At 47.7% G+C, this 26,598-nt stretch overlaps 1 protein-coding gene across 3 annotated transcripts in view; it reads right to left on the bottom strand.

Moving 5' to 3' along the window:
- Nucleotides 1–26,598, bottom strand: part of SLC1A2 (solute carrier family 1 member 2) — a 142,082-nt gene that overhangs the window by 81,176 nt on the left and 34,308 nt on the right. Inside the window, exon 1 of one of the 3 annotated variants that reach the window (XM_081798358.1) lies at nt 15,127–15,255. The exons of 1 other annotated variant lie outside the window; for it this stretch is intronic. In XM_081798358.1, the coding sequence (XP_081654484.1) occupies nt 15,127–15,134 (8 nt within the window). In that variant the 5' untranslated portion in view covers nt 15,135–15,255. Of the gene's footprint in view, nt 1–11,036; nt 11,287–15,126; nt 15,256–26,598 lie in introns of those variants that run through there. One more of the 3 variants, XM_081798357.1, reaches the window with a different exon arrangement.

Below are 26,598 nucleotides of genomic sequence, written 5' to 3'. Positions count from 1 at the left end.
TAGATAGATAGATAGATAGATAGATAGATAGATAGATGATAGATACAGACAAAAATGTACACACTTATAATTGTATATACAAAGATTAAAGATAATATTTCTGGAAGGATCACAGGACACTCTTAATAGCAGTAGTCTCTGAGAAGAATGAGTACGTAGGCATGTCAGGTGAGAGGGGGATTCACTGATCACTGCATACTCTTTAGCATAGTCTGAGTGTTTTCCCATGTGTGTTTATTACTTTTTCAATGGAAGGATTAAAAATAAGAGGGAATTCCCAAAAATATATTTAACAACAAACCCCTCGGGGCACCTGGGTGGCTCAGTTGGTTAAGCATCTGCCTTTGGCTCAGGTCATGATCCCTGGGTCCTGGGATCAAGCCCGACATTGGGATCCCTGCTCAATGGGGAGTCTGCTTCTCCCTCTCCCCGTCCCCCACTCCTGCTCTGTCTCTCTCAAACAAATAAAAATCTTTAAAAAAAAAAACAAACCAACCCTCTTTGATCTATCTTCTAATGTCTCTAAAAGTTAAATGACCAGAACCCCTTTTCCCTGGGCTGCCTGGATAAGCTTTTTCCTCTGAGGCTTTGTTACATTGGCCAAGCAGACATTCACCCTGGTGTGAGCTCTGCTCACGTGTCACTTCCCTAAGCAGAGAGAAGCAGCAACTGGACCCAGCTTGTGCCAGACAAACACGCTACCTGAGACCTGTTGCTTTGGGGTCCGCCCTAATTCAGAGGGAAAGGTGAAAGGGTGCCATCAGGGAGTCCAAAGTTCCAGCCACAAAGCCTCCGGTCCATCTGCACACAGCCAGGGACAGGACAGGGTTCCCCTGGCCCAGAGATCAAAGAGCTGGCCTCAGCCTGCCTGGACTCCAAGGTACTCGAAGTTCTTGGAATGGTCTGAGCTCCCCATCGACCTTACTGCAGCCAGTGGGCAAAGTGTAAGACTTGAAGAGAATGGGACACAAAGCAGGCTGTCCAGGATGATTCTGAGTCACTCCATGTCCCACAGATAAATTCCAGAGGCAGAAGCTGGGTGGGCTTTATAGCCCAGTGCTCCTGCTCTCTAGCTGAATGAACCTCAGCAACTCGCTTTGATCCCTCCAGACTGTTTCCTCATCCATACAAGGAAAGAGGATTGTAGAGAAGATTAAATTAGATACCAGCATTTCTGCAAAACATGCCTGCCACGTAAGAGCAACACTGTCCTTTCTTTCCCCCTTCCCTTCGGCTATTTCAGAAATAAAGGAATGCTTTTTAAAGAATTCAACTGACTGAAAGACAACATAAACTTCTGTCAGAATGAACCTTCAGACTTCTTAGAAAACTCTGCAGACGCTCCAGTGAGATTCAGGTCCCCCCGGCTCTTACGTAATACATTACGTAAGGGTCATCTTATTCCCTCCCAGCATGCCCTCTCGGATTACAATGTGCAGGCTAAGGTCAAAAGGAAATTATGTAAGCATAATCCTAGGAAATCGGCATTCAAAGCAGGGCCCAGTTCAAGAAGCAAACCAGTAGGATGTTACCGTGAATCTCGGAGCCCACAAAATGAAAAATGTGTAAGACACAGTTTGAGTACATTTGGTTGAAAGTCTGGGAGGGACTCATGGACATATTTTGTAAATGGTGTATCAGGCTGCCATACAATCGGAACAGAGGTGGATTTTGCAATAGAGCAGGGTCCTGAAGGTCACCTGCAGGGCTGCATATTAACCTCTTAATTGCTACCTCACTGGGAGGTCCGGGCAAGGCACCAGAAATGCAGGGGGAGGAGGCAGGGAACTGAGACTCGGGGCAGGGGCACTTTACCTACAAGTATGAAAGTATTTCAACACTTTAACTACCGGCTGCATATCTGCCCTGGAGGAGAGGCATTTCTGAAACAGTCCTATTAGCGAAAATGCTTGAAACCATGTCAAAATACCACCAACATACAGCAATGTACAAAAAGATTCTCAACCACCTTAGAAATCAGAGCAAAGTAAATTAAAAGCATGTTTGCACATCAAATTGGTAAAACTTTCTTAAAATTATCATATCTATGATTGTCAGGGACACAGGAAACTAAATGCAGGAGTCTATTTTGGTTAAGGCCGGGATGGAAGGAGGGTCGATTTGGTAGTTTCCATCAAAATTAAAAGTCTGCAACACCCTTTGATCCAACAAAAATAGTTTTCTTAAAATCTGTCCTAGAGACGTGTGTGTGCGTACACAAAAATGTGTATTCTTTGCAGAACTGTTTGTAACAGTAAAAACTGAGACTTTACTTCCATCAAGTAAGGAGGTGGCTGACTACATTCGGGTACGTTTTGATGCAATGAAAGACTATGTTCCTGTCGAAAACAATGATGCATTTCTGTATGAACTGCGTTCTGTATGGCGTCTTTTTATGTTTGTGTAGGGTTTTTTTTTTTTTTGTAGGTTTTGACTTTTAAAACAATGTTATGTTCATGTATTATACTGTATAATTAAAATTTCTTTTGATAAATGATGAATAGGCCATCTAAAATGTTTGGAAGAGGACAGTGTTTTGTTTTGGTTTTTAATGCAGGAAAACACTAACTTTTTAAAAGATGAGACTTAGAAGCTTCCATTTATAAAAGAGGTTACCGGGAGGTAATTGCTCTGTGTGCTGAATTTACTTCCAAGCTTACCTGCTGCAGATAGTAACAAAAGATAAATTCTGCAAAATGAGCCTGAGGTTTATGTCCAGGAAGAAGCAAAGCAAATAACCTGTCCAGAAGAGACCAGGGTTTATTTCTCTCAGAGGGAATGTACTTCAGGAAGACTGTGGTACCTTTTGTTCTCTCCTTTAAAATGAGAGGAAAATGCAGAACCTCTTTTCCTAGTCTTAACTCCACTTTGCCTTGATCAGGAGAAAAGGCAGTTGCCTCCCATTCACATAAGAGTTCATGCATCAGACAATCCTAGCCCCAAGCTGGTCCTGGTCATGTAAGTTCAACCGCTGGGACATTTTCTCCAACATGTAATAATAATGATTCTAGGGTGGGACTGCAGGTTGCAAGCGGGACTTCCACCATTGCCCTGCTCTGACATACTGTGAGGCCTCACATGAGTCACTGAAAGCTCACTGATGTGTCAGAAATGGAGGCACCCCATCTGCACATGGGGATAACCCATTAACTGTGCATGGAGGTAGTAACAACTCATAATAATGAAGATCTGTGCACCAGGAGCTGACCTCTCCATTTTCACACACACACACACAAAGATCTGGTGTCTGGTGAATCCAAGGTTTGATGAAATGAACGACAGATGTGCCAACATGGTGAAATCTCTAGAAGGCTCCTGCCAAAACATTGATGGCAGTGCCCCGGTGATCATTTCACAGCACTTCAAATGTTTGGGACCCAAGGTACATGGCCGAGAAGTGACCCCACTGAGAACTCAGACCCTTGTCTTTTATCATCAAAAAAAATGGTTTTTTACATCTAAGACCCAAATATGATCAATGTTATAAATTTGCTCATTCACTCATCTGCTCAGTAGATATTTACCAAGCATCTACTTTGAACTTGGCACTATTCTAGATGCAACGGATAGAGCAGTGAACACAACAGAAGCTTACATACAAAAGGTAGTAGCTAATAAACAAAGAATTAATGTCATGTGACAATAAGTTCTATAAAGAACAATGACATGACATGATGGGGTACTATTTTATATAAGGTGGTCAGGAAGGTGACCTTTAATCAGTGACCTGAAGAAAGTGAGGGTGACCACACAGGAGCTTAGAGAAAAGTATTCTGAGAGAGGGAACAGCAAGTGCAAAGGCCCTGAGGCAGGAACAAGCTGGTGAATTCTACAAACAGAAAGAAGATCTCCTCACCATCTGCACACAGGCAAGTGTGCTCTTCATGGAATTAAAGGATGATCCCCCAAAAATGCATCTGCAGGCAAAATTTCCTTATAACTCAAGACCCCTAAAGCCCTTTATCTGTGGTCCCTGGTTAAGAATCTCTACTCCACTCCAACCATAGAAGATTGTTACTTCAGACATAGCATGTGGCTCCAAAAGGCTGAATCCTGACTGCCATCCCTCATGGGGTAAAAGGGACAAAAAGGAGACCACACCGCTTCTTTAGACAATCTGCTGATTCTGAATTTCCAAAAGAATGGGAGGCCCTTCCCTCAGTTTGGGGGCCTGAGAAATTAACGTGGGGCCATGAGGAGCACATGCTGCTCACTGACCCTCCCCCAGTACTGGTAAGGGCTTCCTGAGTCCCTAGCACCCTGCTTGGATCAGATTCCTATGCCCCAAATTGGAAGTGACCTAGAAGAACTTTTAGTCCCCAAAGGTAGTAAGATAATCAAACCATTCAATTGAGCTTAGCAGCTCTGTTTCAGACAGAGAGCAAGTAACTGACAACTAGTTTTGGTGTGTCTTGAAGTTGAGTTTAGAATGCCCCAAGAGTAAAAAAAAAAAAAAGTAATAGGAGTAATTTAAAAAAAAAAACAATAAACAGGCCGATTGAAGCAGCCTGCTGAGTCCAATTAACCCACTCCATGCTGCTTACCTCGCCGACGTCTCCTGCCCTGCTCCCAACTATCGTGTTAAGACAGTCACACCTAATAATTCTTGCTAAGTACCAGGCTTCCAAGTGCAGCTTGGCCATAAAACACTTCATAAAACATGTGGACTTTGCTCCTGCTTTTGCAAGCGCAGCCTTGCCCTCTCTCCATTCTCCCCTTGGCGAGGCATAGCACCGTCCTGCTCTCGGAGCTCACTGCCCAGGCCCCAGGAACCCCAGCCCGTGCATCTGCTACTGCACTGTCTGATGATCACATCTTCTCTGGGGAGGAACTGCTGGATGCTTTCATTCCCTGATGCTCCTGCAGGACTCGCTGGGCGCCAATCATGACACCATCCAGGAAGGTTGGAGTCTCGGCTGTGAGGCTCTTGGGATCGTGGAAGATCAACAGGGACAGGCAGGGGAGAGAGGCACGGAAGCTTACTACCCCCACACCCATGCACCAAGAAGTACACGCATGGGAGGGATGCCCGGGTGGCTCAGCGTCTGCCTTGGGCTCAGGTCATGGTCCCAGAGTCCTGGGATCGAGCCCCACATCAGGATCCTTGCTCAGCAGGGAGCCTGCTTCTCCCTCTGCCTGCTGCTCCCCCTGCCTGTGTTCTCTCTCTCTCTCTCTCCCTGACAAATAAATAAATAAAATATTTGTAAAAGTACATGCATGGGGCTAGGGCAAGGGGCTGGCAGGGTCAACTATGAGCCCCCCTTACCTACCAGACTCTTTCCTTGTCTCTAAAAAAAAAAAGAGTTTTGTTGTATGTTTTTCAGATTACATAAATCATATGTACTTTATTTACAGAAAGATGTAAAAAAACAAAGTGAGAATCATCAGTTAAAGCCCGGAAAATCTAAATAATACCCAATGCTTGCAGCCAGCACTGTTTTAAAGGGCTTTGCACTCATTTAAACTCATCTACTCATTTAAACCTCATAACCACTGTATAAGGGTGACATTATTTTAAGACCCAGTTTACAGATGAGAAAACTAAGGCACAGAGAAATGAACTTCCCCAGGTCTCACAGTTATTAAGCTGAGGAGCTAGAATCCGAACACTGACCCAGGTTCTTAATGCATTTTAACCACGACTACTTTCCATCTGAGGCACCTACTTCTAGCCCAGCTCCTGCTGCCCCAGGTTCTTAGCACAGAGCGGGGAAGGTTCCCTCTCTTAGCCTCCGTGAGGTGTTCCTTCTCCTGCCAGCCCTCCAAGCCTTTGTGAGCCTTCCCTCTGAGGACTCCATATTCAGCAGGCTTGACAGCAAACCAGACAGAGCAAGAAGCCACTTTCCAGCTCATCAGGACGGGTTGAGCATCTAGTACATGCACAGGACTATGGGGATACAATGACTGGCATCCAGCCCTTGACCACCAGGGGTCTGGTCTATTGGCAGAGACATGACATATAAGCAGGAGCAACTAGTAACAGCAATGTGACCAGACCACAGGCTCCTTGAGGAGAGGTTCACATCGTATGCACTGGGGATTCATAGGAAGTGTTGAGTGGTTGCTGAATGACGGAGTATGTGAGATAATGAGAACTCAAGCTGGTGGCCCGGTTCCCTTCTGAAATCCTGGAGAAGTCAGGAAGGGAATTCCAGGTGAAATGACTGGTCAGCGGAGACTTGAAGGCTGGACGAGACCTGCCAAGGCGGAGGGGAGAGGCCGAGGATGAGCCAGGCATGGGGGCAGGACTCCACGTGACCGGCCCCCAGGCTGGAGGAAGCCCACATGCCCACAGCAGACACAGCTTCTGCAGGCAAGGAAGGGAGACCACACAGGGGCTCGGAAAGACAAACTTGGCCATAGGGTGCTCCGATCTGGTGCTCCGATCTGGTGCTCCGAGGCTCCGATCTGGTGCTCCGAGGCCAAAGGATGGAATCCAGACATTGGAGAAAGATGTATCGGAAGACAGAGACTTGAGGGTTAACACTCCACGTCGACGACGACGACGGAATGGGCAAGGAAAAAAATCCTAAGGGGGAGGAGAGTTGAATCTTGCCTAACAGCTACTTCTGTGGGGAAGGAGGAAGAAGAAGCCTCAGAAACTCAGGAGAACACCATGAGGGAGCAAGAGGGGCATGAAGGGGTCCCCAGGAGCAATGCTAGGGAGCTTCCCCACAGCACTGTTACTTTCAAGCACCCCCACTCAAGGGGTCTCACAGTCTGCTCTGGCCAGATGCGGCCACTCAAGGCACTGGCTCTCCTGAGCCCCCTTCCCTCTATCTCAGTGGCCTGTCCATGACCGTAAAGACAAGAATGGTTCCAGCCGCTTGCGTCTCATGGGCACAGTCCAATCCACAAATGCTGGCTGCCCCAAGCAATGGGTTAAGATGGATTCTGAAGCTGAATCCAGATTCAAAGTGAACGAGTTATTAATTAGCAAAATCTGTCATGGGCACAAAACTGAGGAATGGCCACATTGGCGCCTGTATTTGCCATCCCTGCTTTCAGTAATTTGCATTGATTTTATTTTGATGCAGACTCACGTGGACTAGAGACAGTCGTATTTATTTCTGTGCCAGGCGCCGTGCCAGGTGGTCACTGAGTAAACAGAGATTACGATACTCAGCAAATGTTTGTTAAGCGAATGATCAAACTCATTTGTTCCCAAGAAAAGTGACGACAAAGGAGCCAGATGCTGTGAGCTTTTGGAATGCAGAAGCGGCAGGAAGGACGTCTTCCTTTGAAGCCAGCCCTCCATCCTGACCCTGCCCTGTGCCAAAGTCCCGGTGACAGGTCTGGGCCCCATCTGTGTCCCAGCAGGGCTCCACAGGAGACGTTGTTACTAACACAGCCAATGGATTCTGGAATGTATGTGCTGAGCCTCACTAGGAGCGGGCCTGTGAACCCAGGCAGATGCCAAAGCATTCCTCAGGCATCTGCTTTTACAAAAAGGAGACATGGGATACAAAAAAACAGAAGCATGCCTGGCCTGGCCGCTCTTGGGGTTGCTGAAAGAACCATCTAGAATTGGGCTGGGCCAATGGACTCTCACTCTGAGGGTCTCCCCTCGAGTACTGATGATAAGCAGACCTAATATTCCTCTTGGTGCCCCTCAAACCTCAGCCAGGTGCTCTGCATGGAGCAGATACTCAGTGGATAAGACAGAAACACTGCATTTTAAAAACTCCAGAACAGATGGGGAGGAGGGCAAACAGGTGAGAAGTTATGGTGCTAGAAGTGAATAACATCCTAAGAGGGGATGAGGGGAGACACAAAATTGCCAAAGGAACCAACATCACTGCTACTGGAGCTATGAAGACAAAGAGATTCAGGGAAAAGTTTAGGACAGAGTCACAAAGGAGAAGCACGTATGCAGAGTCTGGAAACTGGGGGCAGACTTTTAATAGGGAAAGAGAAGGGGAGCAGGGGCATCGGGCAGAAGAAATGGAGAACACAGCTCACAGGCAGGAAGGGAAAGGCAAAGTTGAGAAACAGGAGGAACATCCATGGGAGGCGAGTCTGGGAGCTGCAGGGAGCAAGGTTAGAGCCACGTACATGACGTCGGAGGTATGCAGGAGCCCGGGGGGCCCAGTATGAGGCCTGAACTAAGGGATGGGTCACACAGATGAAAATAAAGATTAAAAGCCAAGGCCAAGGGCGCCTGGGTGGCTCAGTCGGTTAAGCATCTGACTCTTGATTTCGGCTCAGGTCATGACCTCAGGGGTCCTGAGATCAGATGGAGCCCCACGTTGGGCTCCATACTGAGCATGGAGCCTGCTTAGGAGTCTCTCTCCCTCTGCCCCTCCCCCGCCACTTACACACATGCGCGTGCGCGCGCTCTCTCTCTCTCAAAATAAAATAAAAGCCAAGGCCACATGAAAAGGGAGAATTAGGAAGGAATCAAAGGCCCACAGGCCACCAGGAACAAGAAATAAAAGGAAAGGATGGATGAAGCAGCAATTGTCCACGAGTCCTTAGAAACATGGGTTCTTTATGTGGTCTACAGACCACCAGACCTTGTCTGGCAAATGCCCAGGGCCTGGAAATCAAGTATTCAGGTGGCTCTTTCTTGTGAAGCCTGTGGAGCAGCCCGCCTCATGTGAGCTCCTCTTTCTCCCTCCCCTTTGTGGGAAAATAAAGAGGGGCAAGGCCTTTCCCTCCTAGATTTCCAGTGGCCTTCACTCCAGACAGCCACCCAGGGACCGGGGAAGCCCTCCTGTCTCCATAGCAAGGAAAGTTCCTAATGCACTTACTCCTCATAGGACATCTGTATTTTAAAGGAGGCCTGACCCAGATGCTTAGATTTCCACAATTTGCTATCTGCTGCCTGCCTAGGAGGAGACAGAGAGGGTAACATACAGTCCTTGGGCTCAGGGGTTCACAATTTAGCAGCTGAAAAGGCCATTCTAGTCTGTTTTGCACATTATCTTTCCCAGCAGGGGGCAGAAATCCTATATAGGTAGAGATCCACATACCTGGGATGGTCATGAACTTGGGCTCTAGAGGCAGAGAGGCCTGGGTTCAAATCCCAGCTCCGCCATTTACCAGCTAAGAAACCTGGGGTGAGTTTCCTAATGTCTGAGCCTCAGTTTCTGTCCTCTGGGAGATGAAACCCTGCACGGGATCAGTACGGTGATGGGCTCCGCACAGTGCCCAGCACAAGGTATCAACTCAACAGCTATCTGCTCACTACTGGTTGTTAGGAAATGCACACTGATTCAGATGATAAGAGGACATCTCCCAGAGACTGAGCAGGGCTTTAAGTCTCCTGAGCTCTTCTTGTTCCAGTTCCTTATTTGTAGATGAAACCACCAAGAGAGACTCTCTTCTACCTTGCTCTTATCTTGCAGGATGTGGGGGGTGGAAGGTAGTACCGACTTTTCTTGAGCATGCAGTGAGTCCAGCATGGTGCTATCCCCATCCCAGACTCCACCTCTTCTAATCCTCATAGCCCCAAAGGTACAAATGTTCATCCCAGATGGAGAGAGAAAGCAAAGAAAGAAAGTCACCCAAAGTCCTACAGAGAATGCAGGGCCGGCTCTCCAACAAATCACCTCAGCTGCTTCCCAGCTCCTGACCTGAGCCAGGCCTCAACCCCAGGCACCTGGAGATCCTTCCAAGAAATGCACACCAAGATAAGATTTTATTCCAGCTTTTTTATTTAGTACTCTAAAAAGCTTGGCTGAAGCAGCAAACCTTTTGATGATTTATTCCAATACTCTTAGCTGCCCTGTCAAGCCTGATTGGGATGAGGCCTGGCCAGAGCTGGAGTCTCTATCTGGTCTGGATCCAGACCTTGAGGTGAGTGACCTCCTACCAGGCTTTGGAGGCCCCCTCAAACTCATGACCTGGAAACTGTAATGGAAAGAGCTTCAAGATTCCATTCTTTTGACCATCCTAGATCTTGAACCTATCACCTCTCTGGGAAACCATACTAAAGCCTGCCAACATTTCTATTTCCTTTTAGAGATCTATTCTTACTGAGTGAACCTATCTGCCCACGGTCATACAATGCAATCAGCAGATCCGGTCCTCATTTGAGAAATTAATCATAATAATATACAAATGATCGCTAACACTTATTGAGTACTTGACTCAGAGTCAGGCACTGTCTTTCAGTAACCCAGTGAAATAGATGTTAGCATTAGTTCCACTTTATAGATGGGAAAACTGAGGTTTAGAGGGGAGGGGAGGTTAATCAAAGTCAGGCAACTGGTTAGTGGCAGAGACAGAATGCAAACCAGAAACACTTTGCTCAGGAGTCCAAGCTCTACTCACTGTGTAAGGCTTTCCCAGGGAAGCCAGTGAAACTTCGCACTCCCTCTCCACCTGCCGGAGTGACCACCACATCTCCAGCCTCCCAGCACATCGGTTCCTGCTGGGACTGGGGAGTCTGTCTGAAGAACGCTCCAGACCAGCACATTCTCCTACCAACGTGGACACGTGGGCCAGCCATTCCACCCCACTCAGCCCTGGCCACGAGGTGAGTAAGCTAAAAACGGTCTGGTCTGTGAGTAACACTTAGTGACCTCATGAGATATAAGATCATTGTGAGTACCTTGTGCGTACATTTAAAAACCAAGACAGAAACTTTATGAACATTGTCCAATTTTAGAAAAATTGTGCATTGCCTCAAGATGCAAAAAAAAAAAAAAAAAGAAAGAAAAGGACACAAAAGGTCCCCAGTGGCTGTTTGTCATGGGGTAGAATGATGGATGGCTTTTATTTCCTTATGGATTCTTTCCTTTATGTTCAAACTTTCTACAACAAACATGAATTAACCTTTATAATAAGAAATCAGAATAGTTACAAAAATAAGCTGATAGACCTCCCTTCCCCACCCAAAAAAAGTCTACATGACTCAGAGTAAAGACAAAGAACGACTTCCTCTGTAAGTCACATCATTGGCACAGATCCCCCCACCTCGCAGCTCACACATCGTGCCCTGGTTATGAATTTCCACCTTCGTCTACCATGACTCAGGTTTCAAGCCTGCTTCTGATGCTGAGGGAATGTCAGCGTGGGGAATGAATTACCTTAACCCGTCCATGGCGCCTTTCCAGTCCGAGCATGGCCTTCTGCAGAGGGAAGGTTTAATTACCGAAAGCTCTGTGACGCAGTCAGCCTATTTTTGGCCGGCAGGCGGGACAGGTTAGCTCTTTATCCACTCCTGCCTTGGCCAAGCCTCAGAGGTCACAGAGAGGAGGCATTTTCATCCTGTCCTGGTGCCAAGACTGTCTTTCTAGAAGCCACTCCAGTCCTGCCTCCTGAGGGACCAGCCGGGCTCCAGCTCATTTCTCTAAAGGACTGGCACCGTCGCTCCTCCTAGTATTGCCCCCCCCACCCAGCTGGGGCTATGAAATGTCTTGGCATGTGGGGGACCAGGCAGAGGGAGCGAGCTGACCTTGTTGTGTAATGCACCTTAATGGACACATTTCACTACACAGATTAGGTGAGGTGGTTGGGGGTGAGCTAATGCAGGAGATAAACTGCACCGCAAGAGAAATAAATGGGAATTGGGGGGAGGGGGGAGAAGCAGAGGGAGGGGTTTGAGCAGGGAGCAAGAGGTCCTATCCGTACAGAGGGGAGTCCATGGAGTGAAATGATGGCCAATGAAGGCTATCCCAGGGGGGATAAGTGGCCAAGGGAGCTTCAACAATACTAACAGCAATAATAATAATGTTGATAGTAATGACAGCTCACATTTACAAAGCCCTTACTCCAGGCATCCTTCCAAGCACCGTCCTCTAGACCTTCAACATTCCTGTCGGGTAGGTACTACTCGTATCCCCATTCGACAGAGGAAGCAACTGAGGCACCAAAAGTGAAGTGGTCTGTCCAAAGTGACATAGTAAGTAGCAGAGCCGGGCTTTGAAAATCTCGGCCCGACTGCACAAACTTTGTTCTTAACGGCTTGACTGTGCTGTCTTTCCCCAAGAACAGCAATGCCCCACATTCCATCATACTCCACTGGCTGGTTTGTTCAGCCGTTTGAGCCACCCCTCTTCCTTCGCCGCTGGAACCTTCGGCAACATGGGCCACCTCTGCAGCATATGCAGCCTTGGGGCTGGGGCCCTGGGGAAGGGGGGGGATCAAAATGCTCCCGGGGAGCATGGGGGTGGGGTGGGGGGGTGGAAAGCAGCCCGAACAGAAGGCGATGCTGTGGAGAGCAAGAAGGCAGCAGAGGCGGGCCTCTGCATGGAGGTGCCTTGGAGCAATGCAGGCTGCCAGAGATCCCTGGGAAGGGGAAGAGATGCTCTGAGGCTCTCTGAATGCGAGATGGGGCTTCAAGCTGGTTTCACTTAAATCACTAAGGACGATAGGAGCCTAGCGGCTAAGCTGGAGGATTTGTGAAATTTCCAGACTGACACTTGAATTTAGGTACTTTACTTCCTTGGTTCTAAGATACGCTTTTATTTTTTTAACATATTTAAATTTCTGTAATTGGGATGCATGGTGTTTCTCTTTTCACTTTAAAAACTACTATTAAATTGTTTGGGCAGCTTACAAACGAGGCTGATTTAGGATGGAGGAAAAGCAGCTAAGAACCTTCTGGTGGAACAGATGAAGCTGCACAAACATTGTGTTCACTTATCTCTTTACTACAGTGGCTTGCACTCCTCCAGCCGTGTGTACAAATGCACAGAAGCCATCCCCCCCTTCCCCCCACCTCACCAACATCTGCTTGGATCTGAGCTCCAACATTGCTTCCTCCGGGAAGCCTCCCTGACCTAAGAGACCAAGTCTAATTGCCCTAATCCATCTGTGTGATGGATTAATGTCCACTGTCCCCCACTACATTGCACCCCCAAAGGGGGCAGGATTGGGCCTTTTTCCTCCTCTCCCCATTAAAAATCACCAGTTAGGAGCACAATAAGAATTTCAATAGTTTCGTGCTTCGTGAGTAAATGTGAGTCTCGAACATAAAGTTAGAAGACAAATGACTGGTTCCCATAATAATCCTTGGTAAATATCACCCCCGCCACGAGTGGGCCCCAGCACCTATATTAGCTTGGATTTAGTCATTCCGGAAATGGTACCAAATATTTTAAACCTTTCTGTTCACGGAACTGGTCAGCCCATTTTGGGAACACGGTGCATGGAACAAGCTCCAAGAAAAATAAATTCAATTCAGACAGAGATGGTCATTTGCAGCGCTACTATAAAACACAGACAGTGGAAACAACCCAGTTCAACCATTGCAAAAGGTTAAGCAAATGATGCCACAGGGATGGTAAAATAGAACAGAGATATTAAAAGACGTAATTTCTCATCCGTATTCCCATATGGCAACCGAGCGCATATCCATGAAGCTGGGCACAAAGCAGGCCCTACACGATGTAAGAGTGGACCTAAGAAGGTAGTTTAGAACAAGAATTCATAGGAAAGTAATTTAAGTTCCTTTTTCTTTAACAAAGAAGGGGTTGGCAGCCTCAAAAGCAGATATAAGGGATGAAGGTATATAGCAAGATCTCAAATACATATAGTCATATATTATGACCACAAGGCAACACATTTTAATAGTGACGACCTCTGGTTCATGGAATGACAGGTGATTTTTTTTTCCTTACTTATACTTTTAAATATTTTAGCAATTCTCTGCAATGAGCATATAGAACTTATATAATCATAGTATCAATAGCTTTAAAAAAAAAAGCTATAAACAAATGAACTTTGAGGAATTAGTTTTAAATAGTGAGGAGACATGGGCCAAAATGTGGACAGAATAAGTCATTTATATTACTGTAAAAAAGGAAAACCATGGGGTTTGGCCTAGCTTTGGATCAGCCCTAATAGTGCCAAGCACATGCAGAAAGCCCTCCCTCAAAATTCAACTCTCCCACACTTGATCTATTCTTTCTGATTTCCTGAATTCTTGCCATCAGCAGCTTCTACTTCATTTGACTTATTACTTTTTTTTTAATCATCTTTTTGGGCTTCTGAAAACAGAAGTCGACATTTAAAAGGATAGAGTATTTGAATATTGTCTCAATTCTGATAAATCCTAAACCTGTTCCCAAAACCTAGTGAATGTTCAATAGATGAGAATGATAGTCAGCCATTTTCTTTCCAATTCTGGAGGAAAACAGGAAAAATTTGAAGGGAAGAAACAGCAAGAGGAGCTGGTGGTCTTTGTAACACCTACATTCTGTGCTGCAAGAAGGAGAAACACCAGGATCGCAGGGCAGAATGTTGCACCAAATACTTTATGTGTTTAGCAATATCAGAAAGTACCTTCCTGCCACGCAAACCAAGCCCGCCGGCTTTCCCACCACACCAAGTACCAGTAACAGTGCACAATCACGTGTACTTTTGATTTGAATATTTGGACCCAAGAGCTTTTGCAGCAGGGTTAACCCATTGACAATACAATCTTAATGAAGTCATTCACATTATTCCGTACTTGCAAGTGGAAATACAGCTTCGCAAGCGGAGAAATGGCAGAGTTGGGATTCATGGATTTTTATCTGGACCAGTTTCTTCAGCAGTAATTGCTGAAGACAGGACCATGAGAACCTCTAGAAAGAGTCTGGGGTTGAATGCAGAAGACATACTCATTAAGGAAGAGGTCTCCCGGGTGCTGAAGTTCTTCAAGATGCAATCACAGATGATTGTTTTGGTAAAAGATACAACTTTCCCCACATCTCATCCATGTGTTATTTAAACAAGCGGTTTCAAGGGGGGAAATTCTATATGGGAAGATACAACTATCATGTATTCATTCATTGACTCGTTCAATACATATTCACCGAGAAGCAGACTAGTGCCTGGTTCATTACTGGGCACGGGGGTGCAAGGACCTGCGCATTTTATTCACCATCCTGAGTCCTTTCAGAGCCAGTTGTTTTTGTGATAAATCAATTCGCTTCCCAATTTTTCCCCCTCCTTTCTCTGAAATGCCATTTCTAGAGAGAAGCTGGTTGGAGAGAGGAAGCTCACATTACTTCGGCCCCTGGGAAAAGCAGGTGTCCTTGCTAACCATCGTATTAAAGGAGGCTCCAATGAGTGTTTTATAATAACCTGTTGTTCCACCTTTCCATTTCTCCTTTTTCTCCAGGAATATAGTGATTCCTTCCTTGTCATCGCCCCTCCCTGCCCACCCGCACCCTACCCAAGACTTCTGACCTGACCATCCTCTCTTCTCCAGGAACCCACTGACCACCTAGTGCCGCAGCGAGCTCTGTCTTCCATCCCGGTCCTGCTGTACCTCCGAGGAAAACCTGTCAGGTGCTTTATAGTTTATCTAGCCAGCGTTCTGATGTCAAAGAAGTAACACACTGTCCTACTGACTGTTGTCAATTGGCTGGAAAGCTCAAGTTTGCTAAGTGTTTGTTTGAACGTTGCGTAATTATGGGAGTCAAAGACCTCATCAGGATTCTCTTGGCTCTTGGATGTCCCTTTCCTCTCCTTAAGCAAGAACTACAGCGGTTTCCACGTGGCTCTCCCAGCTGATCACCCAGAGGGCCCTGAACCAGTCACTCAGTTACCTTACCGGACTACCCTCTCTCGGCCCCTACCTCCTCTCCTCCATCTTCCAGCCTTGCAGCCACCTGTGGTCATTAACCCCTTCATCCCTGGCAGCCTTGCTCCCGGATGTTTAACCCAGACCCATCAAAGTACTGTGTTTTTAACTTCTAGTTGCCAATGTAAATGAAAGAAACCCGCTCCTTTTAAGGTCCAGAGATGTTCTGGGCTTCCAATCCTTTCTCTATGCTTAAATTCTAAATGTTCTACAGCTTAATTTATTCATGGGTTTTGTTGAGGGACTTCTGTTTTGTTTTCTAATTAAATGTAAAATGAAAGGTCAACTTACTGTTTTGAGATAAATTTAAACACCAGTCCCCAAGTCACCTTCAATGGCATCCACGGACAAGAGCGCCACTTCTCAATTCCATTTCTACCACTCATGAGCTAGGTGGTGCTGGGCAGATTGCTTAACAACTCTGAGCCTCAAATATGTCATTCATAAAGAGGGATAATAATAGTAATAATAATAATATCTCATAGGATTGTTGTGAAAATTAAATCAGTCAACATACATGTAACAGTATGCAACACATGGTAACTATTATTATTTATTATCATCATTATTGATTCGTCCCACAAATATTTTTTTTTATTTTTTTTTAAAGTAGGCTCCACACTCAGCATAGAGCCCAACATAGGACTTGAACTCACGACCTTGAGATCAAGACCTGAGCCGAGATCAAGAGTCAGCTATTCAACCAACTGAGCCACCCAGGTGCCCTGTCCCACGAATATTTCTTAGGCAAAACAGTTATTGGCTTTATGAGCCTTTACTGTCCTCTGAGCAACTTTGCTATTGAGAGTTACCAGTAGAATCCATGGCACCTCCACAGCAAGATCTCAACTCTCCTCGGTGGCTGGACTACTATGTTGAAGTCCTTCTACTTGCCACACCTATATCCTCTCTTGGCGACATTTGTCACTGTGGGATATTAATACCAGCTAACCTTCATGGAGGACTCAGCATGTGCCGGGCCCATTTGAAGGGCTTTACATGTGTTGGGCTTGTTTAAATCCTTCACCAACTCCAGAGGGCAGGCACTACCATGACTCCCATCTCGAGACCAGAAGGCCCAGAGAGGCTGGGTAACTTGCCCAAGTTCACACAGTAGCTCAATGGCAGAGCTGGGATTCACACCCTGAGCCCATGCCCATGACCACCGTACCACCCTGCCTCTCCCCGGAGGAGTTCACTACCTCTGTAGAGATGTACACGAGGCACAAATATGAGAGAAGGGATGAGAAGGGGAGGAGGCGGGGTGGGCGTGGCTGAGGCATGGCGGGTACAACCATCTTTGGGGTGTCACGGCGAGCAAACAACCAGCCACTCCGTTAGTCAGGCGCAGCCAGCACAGCACTCACATTCTGCCTCGGAATGTTCTGAGGTTGCTGCAGCCCCGTGGATGTCTGAGGGGGAGGCGGGCCACAGGCTGCTCCCTGGCAGCGAGGAAGGGGACCCAGCTGGAGCCTGGGACACACTCATGACAGCAAAGCTGCTACAGAGGCCTCTTCTTCTGGGTTGCCAAGAGTTTTTGCTATTTGTAAAACAGGGGGCTCATCAGAGAGTTTCAGATAGATTCGGGATCCAGAACCAGAGGGTACTTTAGGATCGCTTTCAGGAGGTGGGACCCCAGCACGCCAGTCCCCACAGGGGCATCTCCCACTGATCTGACTCTACCTCAAGGTGACCAACAGAAGAACTCGCCCTCAGGGCACTCCACCAGCCAGTGCTCTAGGCTGAGGGCTTCCAGCAATGCTCTGCATGGAGGTATGATCTCCACCTTACAGATGAGGCCTCAGTATGATCTCCACCTTCCAGAATGAGGCCTCCAGAGGGACAGCAAGATGCCCCAGGACACGGGGCCCAAGCCGAAGAGGGGAGAAACCCCAATCATCGTCTCTGCACTCAGTAGGTGCTTCGACCAAGAGGAGCATCCACACCTTTCATTCCCCGACTCCTAGGACGGGACCAGGAGGCAGAGCTGCGTCCTCCCGGAGTTCCGTGTGCTCCTCCTGCAAAGAGAAGCCGTCAGGGCCGAGGGCTCAGCAAGCACAGGGCACAGGCAGAGAGAGCCCGGCCCTTGGACACCGGGGCCACCGGGCCCTGCGCTATTTGCCCTCGCTGCTGCTCCCTCTATGGAGGCTGGATTCTGCTCCCTCCAACACCAAGAACACCATATGTGTCCCTGACACAAAGGGAGAGACAAGCCCCCTGCTGTTCTGGAGCTGGTGGCCAGGAGGCTGTCCACCAGTCCCTCGATCGCCCGGGGGTGGGCCACGGGTGGGGGCCATGGGGGGAGGCAAGCAGCTGAAAGTTCCCTTTGTGTTGCTCTCACAGATATTTCTGGGAGGGGTCAGTTGGGGGTGATTCATCATTTACCCAAGTAGACTCGCCCTGGGAAGTCAGCTCAGATACTGTGGTTAAAAATAAATCTCTGCTCACCATCTTCTTATTAATATTCTGCGAGTGTGTTAAGGACCTTCGGCCAACGGGGAGAAAAGTTCATTTACCCAGGAATCGGCTACACTGGCTCCAATAATCTGGTAAAAGCAACTCGACAGCTAAGCCCTTGATTTCTTTTCAAAAAGTGACAGGGAAACGCCAGGTACTAAACAATCCAGCAAGGCAATTACTTGCTCGGTCTACTGGTATTTGAGTACCACTCACAAACCGTACATATGTCTCTGTGCGTCAGTTTCCCCATAGGCAAAATGGAGATAATCACAGTATCTGTAGTACTCACAGGTTAATATATACAGGCACCTATGTCCGAAGGTGCCTGGAGCATAACATGCACTTGATAGAAGTGAGCTATTCTGCAAATTCAATCTATTTTATAACATTTATGGTAATGACTGTCATTTATGCTTATTGTGTGCCAGGAGCAGGCCTGAGAGCTTGTAGGCATAGCACGGTTGGGTCCTCCAGACAATCCCATGAGGTGAGTATTATGCCCATTTTACAGGTGGGAAAATGAGAAAATGGAGTCAGAGACATCCCCACCCAGCAGATGGCACAGCAGGACTGAGACCAGATCCGTCTGAACTCACGAGCAATGCTGTGTAATTTTACTGTCTGGTTAGTGCCAGACCGTGAGGCTGGCAAGAGAGAGAACCTGCTGGTCCCCACGTAACTGGTGCAGAAACTGAGGCAGAGAGGTTAAGTAATGAAAGCGCGTCCAATTTCTTTGCACGATACTGAGCTGCGAGCAGCACAGTGGATGGGACAGGAAATGAAACCGAGGGAGACTAGAAATACCTGGCCTTCTCTCTTGACCGAGATTAATAGAGCAAAGGCATTTCTGGTCACTCTGAGAGGGAGCTGTATCCGTGCCATTTGAGCACCTCCCCTAAAAGCCCCCAAAGCCCTTGGCATTGCTCCTTGCACACGATCGAGCACATGGTAAGCTGGTTTAACTACAGTGCTGCAGCCCAGTCCTTCCGAGTGTGAGAAGACCCTGCACTCAGCATTTCCCAGCAGCCGTTACAGCATTCCCAAGTCACTCCAATCATCAGACTGTATTTAACTTCCACATATGGGGATCACTCATCTGGAAAATTCTTCATCCTTCAAAACCTTGCTTAGGAGGCGCCAGGGTGGCTCAGTTGATTGAGCCTCTGACTCTTGATTTCTGCTCGGGTCATGATCTCAGGGTCATGAGATCGAGCCCCGTGTCAGGCTCCACGCTCAGCACGGCGTCTGCTTGTCCCTCCCCCTCTGCTCCCCACCCCTCGCACGCTCTCTCTTTCCCTCAAATAAATAAAATATTAAAAAAAAAAACCTTGCTTAGCTATCTCTGACTCTGTACAGCCTTCCCTGACCACCCCCTCCCCTCAACAGCCTAGATGCTTCCCACTCCTGCACCATTTCTGTTTTCTTTATGTATTTCAAACTGTTGCAACACAAGGTCCTCCATTAGGCTGTGAGCAACTCCATCCAGGCACCTACAATTTATTTCAATTCTTTGGGAACTAGCAATGCATATATGATCTACATCAGTGGTTCTCCACAGGGACGATTTTGCACCCTAGGGGACATTTGGTAATGTCTAGCGACATTTTTGGTTGTCACAACTAGAGGTGGGAGATGTTACCAGAATCTCGGGGGCACAGGCCACAATGCTGCTAAATATCCCACAATGCACAGGGCAGCCCCTCCACGGCAAAGAATTATCCAGCCCAAGATGTCATTGGTGCTTAAGTCAGGCCACTGGTCTACCCGGTAGCTCTCAGTTAGGCTTCACCCACACTATTGACTAAAGAGTTTACTGCAATTCCTACACAGGGCTCAGGACCTATAGCAACTTGTGCTTTGGTCCCCAGATATTTGCAGCACCTCTGCAGGAAGATTATACTTCCCTCATCCCTAAAGACACGCTTTGCCTTGCAGCTACCTTTGGCCAATGGCACAACAGCATATGGCAGATGCTCTGGGTGGCCCCACCCACCTTTCTCAGTCCAGTACCTTCCACCTGCCAGCTGCTGTGTCTCTGCCTTTGGGCTTTCTCAGAAGCTAGCAGGCTACTCTGCCCCCACACAGGCCAGAAGTGCTAGGCAATTAAAGCCCCCAGGAGTAGCCTTCAGCCGATGATGGGCAGGTTTGGATGTGTAAATATACCAGCTCCCTTGTTCCTCAAGAGGACAGCTTTGAGCATGTGATTTGTCCCGTCTCTGTGAATTTCCCCATGGGATTAAACAGGAGTTGCCCACACTGGTAGCAGACTTGATAACCCACCTTCTGCTGGCTGCTTTCCACTTCCCCACTTCCTTACCGATGTTTCCTGCACCTCCCAAATAGAAGATCTAGAATCTTCTACTAGGAACCTGGACCAACACAGACTAGAAGTAACACGTGATCCCTCCCAGAAGCAGCATAGAGAACCTTGCCACAGTCCTGTCATTGCTCTTCTCCCCACTCTGCTACAAGAGAGACGTGACCCAGATGGGGGCTTCTTCTTCCGCCACGGTCCCACGTGGAGGATACAGGGAGGACACCCGTAACAGGTGTTCTGCAACCAAATGTAACAGAGGCAAGAAACAGATTTTGTGGTTGTAAGCCACAGAGATTTGGGGCTTGTTGTTACAGAAGCATAACCTGGTGAGAGCTGACTGATACAGGGTTTGTCACTCCTGGGGGACCTTTTTGACTGACTCTATCATAGGAGACCCAGGCTACATACCTTCCAAATGATACCTGTCTGAGGGCAAAATTGTACAGCATAGCCTTGTCACCTTGAACTTGGAGATGATTATTTACTTTTTTCTCTTTCTCTGTAACTCATGGTGCCTTGTACAGGGCCAGGAATTGGTGAGCACCTAGAGACTGGCAGATTGGACCCAGAGTTGTCCGGGTTTTACCACAGATCCATTCAGGCCTGGTAGCTACAGGGGGAAAAGAGTGAAGATGAGGATCCTGGCCTGGAGACGGATGAAAGCACTAGTCACACAGTGGCTGGGCAACCTCGGGGAAATCCCACCTGGAGCGACCCATTTTTAATGCAAGATCCAACCCTGAGAACCGTGCTCCACTGCCGGCCCTCAGCCTCTGTGGTTCACTGAGGACCACAGCCAACTTCATTTTCTCCATCCCCAACTTGATCCATCAGCCTTGAGAACAAGCTAAGTCCAGACCCAAACTCTCAAGGGCAAGACTGTCTCATTCACTTTACAAATGGCTCGTTTCTTTTCTCCTGTTTACATATCAGAAGCGAGAGCTGCATTCCCCCTTCCCTCTATCCTTGACATTTATGGAGTACGTACCACGTGCTACCATGCATCGGGCTGAAAACTACTCACGGTCTGTCGCAGCATTTCTCACGCCCGGGTCACTCACAGAGGCCACACAGAGGCTATTTTTGCCCTATCTGAATACCATCTCGGCTTTCCATTACTTACTAGTGTTTAACACTGACTGATCCTTTGTCCTTAAACGCATGCATCCTGAGAGGAATTTTTACATTACTTCTATCCATGGAAAACCAGTTAGCACTGATGAATAGAAGGGGGGCTATGAAAATGCACATGACCACAAACATTTTTATTGACTTTGAGCTAGGTGCTGCTTGCTGAGTCTTCGGCCGCCCGCTCTCTCTGTTTAAAAGGGAAGTTGAGGGGCGCCTGGGTGGCTCAGTCAGTTATGCATCCGACCCTCGATCTCAGCTAGGTCTTGATCTCAGGGTCGTGGGTTCAAGCCCCACGTTGGGCTCCACACTGGGCATGGAGCCTACTTTAAAAAAAAATTTAAAAGGAAGTTGAAAGGTATCGGGGCAGCAGTAAAACACGGCAGCACCAGTTTTAACCTTGTTGTAATCAAAAAAGATTGAAGAATTCAAAAAGGAAATGACCGTCTCACCATATGATGGGATGTCACTGAATTTGTCATCAGTGCTCCCCCAATCGTCTCCTGTGCCCCGTGGAACCAGCTCTCATTTCATCGGACACCCATCTCCCACCTGCAGTAAGGCAGTATCATTTGCCTGGATCCTGACCACATGTGGCTTAGTGATTAACAGCACAGATCTTGCAGCCCGTCAGACACAGCTTTGAGTCCGGCCGCACCACGGCCTTGCTGGGCCTCTCTGGCAAAGTCACCAAACCTCAGCCCTCAGTTACCCGTGGATTGGTCTCTTGCCCTCACCGGCCCTGTTATACGACTTCGGTGGCTGATGGCTACTGAGTAACAGTCTACATCTGCGGAGCAAAGCACAGCAGCCTGGTCCCCTGAGAAGCTGAATTTGAACCTGCGACCTTGTTTTTCTTAGTACCACCAAATTAGAGCATGTGCCAACGATGCCTAGAAATCTTTGCAAAGGAAGACTGTGACCTCACTCAAGGCCTTTTGGAGAGGCGCCATCACAACGATGCCCGAGGCATCACTTTTGTAGTTTTAATTCTTTATCAGACGGTCAGAAGTACAGCTAGCCACCTTAACGTGCTCAACTTCTTGCTAATGAAAGGACACTTAAGCAACCATCACCTGGGAGACGCAAATTCAGAGTCTCAGGCCCCACTTCGTGAGGTAGGTACCCTTAGAAGCTCCATTATGCAGATGAAGAAACTGAGGCAGAGAGGATTTTAGGAACTTGCCTGAATTCATTTAGCACCTGGGAGTCTGGGATGAAAGTCCAGGCAGTCTGGCTGGAGCATCTGGACTCTGCTGAGGACGCCTCCCTGCCTTACAGCACGGTCAGAGATTCAGGCCTGTGGTGTCTAGAAGCACCAGGACCCAACGAAGCAGCACCTAAGCTGTATCCGGGGCTGGGAGAAGGCCTCCTCCCACAGGCGGTGGCTGGCCCAGAGCCCAGGGGAACACGAAGGGCCTCCAGTCACAGAATGAGAGACAGGGCTTCCCGGGACCCGGGAACAAAATGCTGGCCACCTCCTGCCTTGTCCCTCCTGCAGCTATCCTTCTGTACTCTTTTCTCCTTGAATACCTTCTTTCAGCCCTCGAGGCCCACAGCCAAGTGCTGGCATTTCCGTAACAGGGGTGAGCCCCTTCTTGAGTTGGGCAGACCCAGCAGGGGTGCCAGTCATGAGGACCTGCTGCCCCAGACTGTGCCACACGACAAATCCCAGGGACCCAGCCTGGGGACAGGAAGCAGCTGGTCCAGGGCAGGCATGAGGCCAGGCTGTGGGGGAGGGGAAGAAGCCCGAAACCAGGGACAGAGAAGCAGAAGCAAAGGTTGGAGATGCAAAGTGAAACTAAGCGGAAGAGAAGTGAAAACACCAGACACTGAGTAGATTAGAAACAGAGGACTGCAGGTTGAGCTGTATCAAGGTAGAGAGCTGTGGGTGACCCCTCCGCTAGGCTGTAGGGCCAATGCAGCATGGGCAGGGGGTACACTGGTCTGGGGATTGGGCCAGGTGCCCACTGCCCAAAGGTGCAGAGCGCCGAGTCCGTGAACAAATACTAAGAAGCTGCATCCCAGAATCATGTGAACCCCAAGCCACAGGAACAGAAATCAGATCATGGGATTAATAATAGCTAAAGTTTACTGAGCATTAACTCTAAGCCAGCACTTCACTATGTGCTTTATATAGATGATCTCATTTAACCCCCACAGAAACCCTCTGAGACCCCTTGTGGCCAAGAGCATCGTAAGAACCTGGGCTCCAAAGCCAGGTTGGGTTTGAATCCTGACTGCTCTACATCTTAGCTCTGTGATCTCGGGCCAGTCACTTAAACTTGCTGCTTCTCAGTTTCCTCATCTGTAAAATGGGATCATGCTAATAGCTATGTCATACAGGTGTGATGAGGATTAAATAAAACAATAAAGGTAACATTTACAGTGGTGACTCACAGACAGTAAAGCCTCTGTCAACGGTAATAATTATTACTAACATTAGCCCCTTTTTGGGACAATAATAATAATAATAATAAGGGGCGCCTGGGTGGCTCAGTTGGTTAAGCGACTGCCTTTGGCTCAGGTCATGATCCCGGAGTCCTGGGATCGAATCCCGCATCGGACTCCCTGCTCAGCAGGGGGTCTGCTTCTCCCTCTGACCCTCTTCCCTCTCGTGCTCTCTGTCTCTCATTCTCTCTCTCAAATAAATAAATAAAATCTTTAAAAAAAATAATAATAATAATAAAGCACAGAGAGCTAAGTAAATTTTTAAGTGATGGGGATGAGAATCAAGCCCAGCCAGTCCTTCTAGAGAAGCTGGGTGTGCAACCACCCTGCCTCACTGCCTTGTGTCAATTCAGAGGAACAAGATAAAGACAGGGCGCCAAGGTGAGGGGGACAGAAAAGTAGAGGACAGAAAGGGGGTCTGGTTGCAACAAGCACACGGCCAGGAGGCCCTGGAGACTGAACTTCCATGTGGTCCTGGCAGCCCAGATTCAACCCCCCAGCGAAAACAGGTTTTCTAGATGGGACATGACGACTGTGCCCCCAAACCCCAGGGCTTTGCTGCAAACTCATCACTGTGGTCAGAGCCATGCCCGAACGTGCAGGCCCAAGAAGTGACATCAGGAGGTCACTGGACCCGAACTTCGTGAGGTGGGGCTGCCGAGGATGCAGCAGTGGTAACAGCTAAGAGATGTTCAGTGATTGCTCTATGCAAGGCACTGCTCTAGGTGCTTTGTGCTTTAACTCACTCAATCTTCACCCACACCCTAAGAAGTCAGTTCTAGATCATTCCCATTTTGTAGGTGAACACAGTAAGGCACAGAGAGGTCAGGTCACACTCACAAGGTCACACAGCAAGCAGGTAAGTCACAGACCAGGAGTGGAACCCGGGTCCTCTGGCTCCGGAGACCATATTCTTAATCTCCAGGATCTATAATACCCAGTCAGGCTGGTCTCAGAAATGAGTTGATAATTTCTTAGGCCTTGAAACTTCCATTTTTGTCACTGGATCCCCAGCCTGGACAACAAAGTATATGTAGAACAGTCAACTAAAAGGCTAGGAGTGGAGAAACTATCAGATGATCCCAAATTGAGAGGCATGTTACAAAATAACCAATCAGTCCTCCTCAAAAGTGTCAAGATCATGAGAGACAAGGAAAGACCTAAGCAACTGTCACTGGGGGAGGAGACAGAGAACTAAGTACAATGTGGGACCCTGGATTGGATCCCAGAACAGAGAGGACCTTAGTGGGAAAACTGGGGAAATCCAAATGAGTTCTAAGTTAACTGTATCGGAGCAGGGTTAATTTCTTGGTTTTAACCAATGTTCTATGGTTGTGTGAGATGTGACCATTACAGGAAGCCGAGTGAAGGGCACCCGGGAACTTTCTGTCTTATTTCTGCAATTCTTCTTTTAAATCTAAAATTATCTAAAAATTTTTTTAAAATTCAGTGTTGAAAAAACAAACTAAACATTCAAATGACAGGAGGATCAAAGCCAGGGACATTCTCAGTAGAAACTAATGCGTTGATCTTTGTAATTATATTGTTTCCACCTATGTATGCGAATAAGTATTCATCTTGATTCGACATCAAATCTGTTTTAAATTGTGAATAACAACAACAACCAAAAAAGCTGGCAGCATTTCGATTTAGAAGCCTGGGTCGGCTTCAGAAGAACAGATTACTTCCATGTGCCTTAAGATGTGACTCTATTGTCTTTCCCTCGGACTTCAAATCCTCAGCGATGCTATTCTACAAATCTATTCGACCCCCACACGTCAATGGCTGCTGGCCAGGAAAGGCTTGGATCACTTGGAGATTGAAGGAACTACTTTGCAGGCAGGGGTGAGCTTCCAGAAACACAGCACGTTTGGCACACACAGACCAAGTGGCAAGCCAGGGAGACACAAGGGTCTTCATGAGGGTCAGGAGGGCTGGCAGCCAACGGGGTAAAGGAGAAACAAAGGCATCGTTCCCGCTAACTCTGCAGGGCAAGGCAGTAAACATTCTGCCTGCATTAGCTCATTTAATCCTCTCCACACTACGGACCAGACGCTCTACATCCATGGCTCCATCTGATCAATACTGAGGGGCGTGGTTACCAACTCCATATGCAAATGAGGCAGCTCTGGCTCAGAAATGTTGCCTAGGGGCTTCTGGGTGGCTCAGTCCTTAAGGGTCCGCCTTTGGCTCAGGTCACGATCTCAGGGTCCTGGGATCGAGCCTCGCATCGGGCTCTCTGCTCCGCGAGAAGCCTGCTTCTTCCTCTCCCACTCCCCCTGCTTGTGTTCCTGCTCTCGCTAACTCTCTCTCTCTCTGTCAAATAAATAAATAAATAAAAATCTTAAAAAAAAAAAAAAAGAAAGAAAGGTTGTCTAACCAGAAGGCTAAGTGGCTGCACCAGAATGGAAGCCCAGATCTTCATCCTGCATCCAAGGAAGACTCACACGGTAAAAAAAAAAAAAAAATCACCAAGGTGCTAAGAAGACATGAACCTCCTCTCAGTGACCCCTGAAATTAACCCTCAAAGACAGGCCGGAGCGGGCATATTCATGCAGGTTTTGCCCCTGTCCAGCTAATTTTGCCTGTCACGTTTATCAAATCTAGATCATTTAGGCCCCAAACAGGTAGAGTAGTTTTTGTTTATTGGTCGGTCTTCTTTGTTTTGTTTGTTCCACTGGTTTTCTTTGGTTTTTGACCTCAGTCATCTCTTTTGGAG

The sequence above is a fragment of the Leptonychotes weddellii genome, chromosome 11, assembly GCF_054177405.1.
Source record: "Leptonychotes weddellii isolate Sample4059 chromosome 11, ASM5417740v2, whole genome shotgun sequence".
In the NCBI taxonomy this organism is placed as follows: domain Eukaryota; kingdom Metazoa; phylum Chordata; class Mammalia; order Carnivora; family Phocidae; genus Leptonychotes; species Leptonychotes weddellii.
This window is presented reverse-complemented; position numbering and strand designations above follow the sequence as displayed.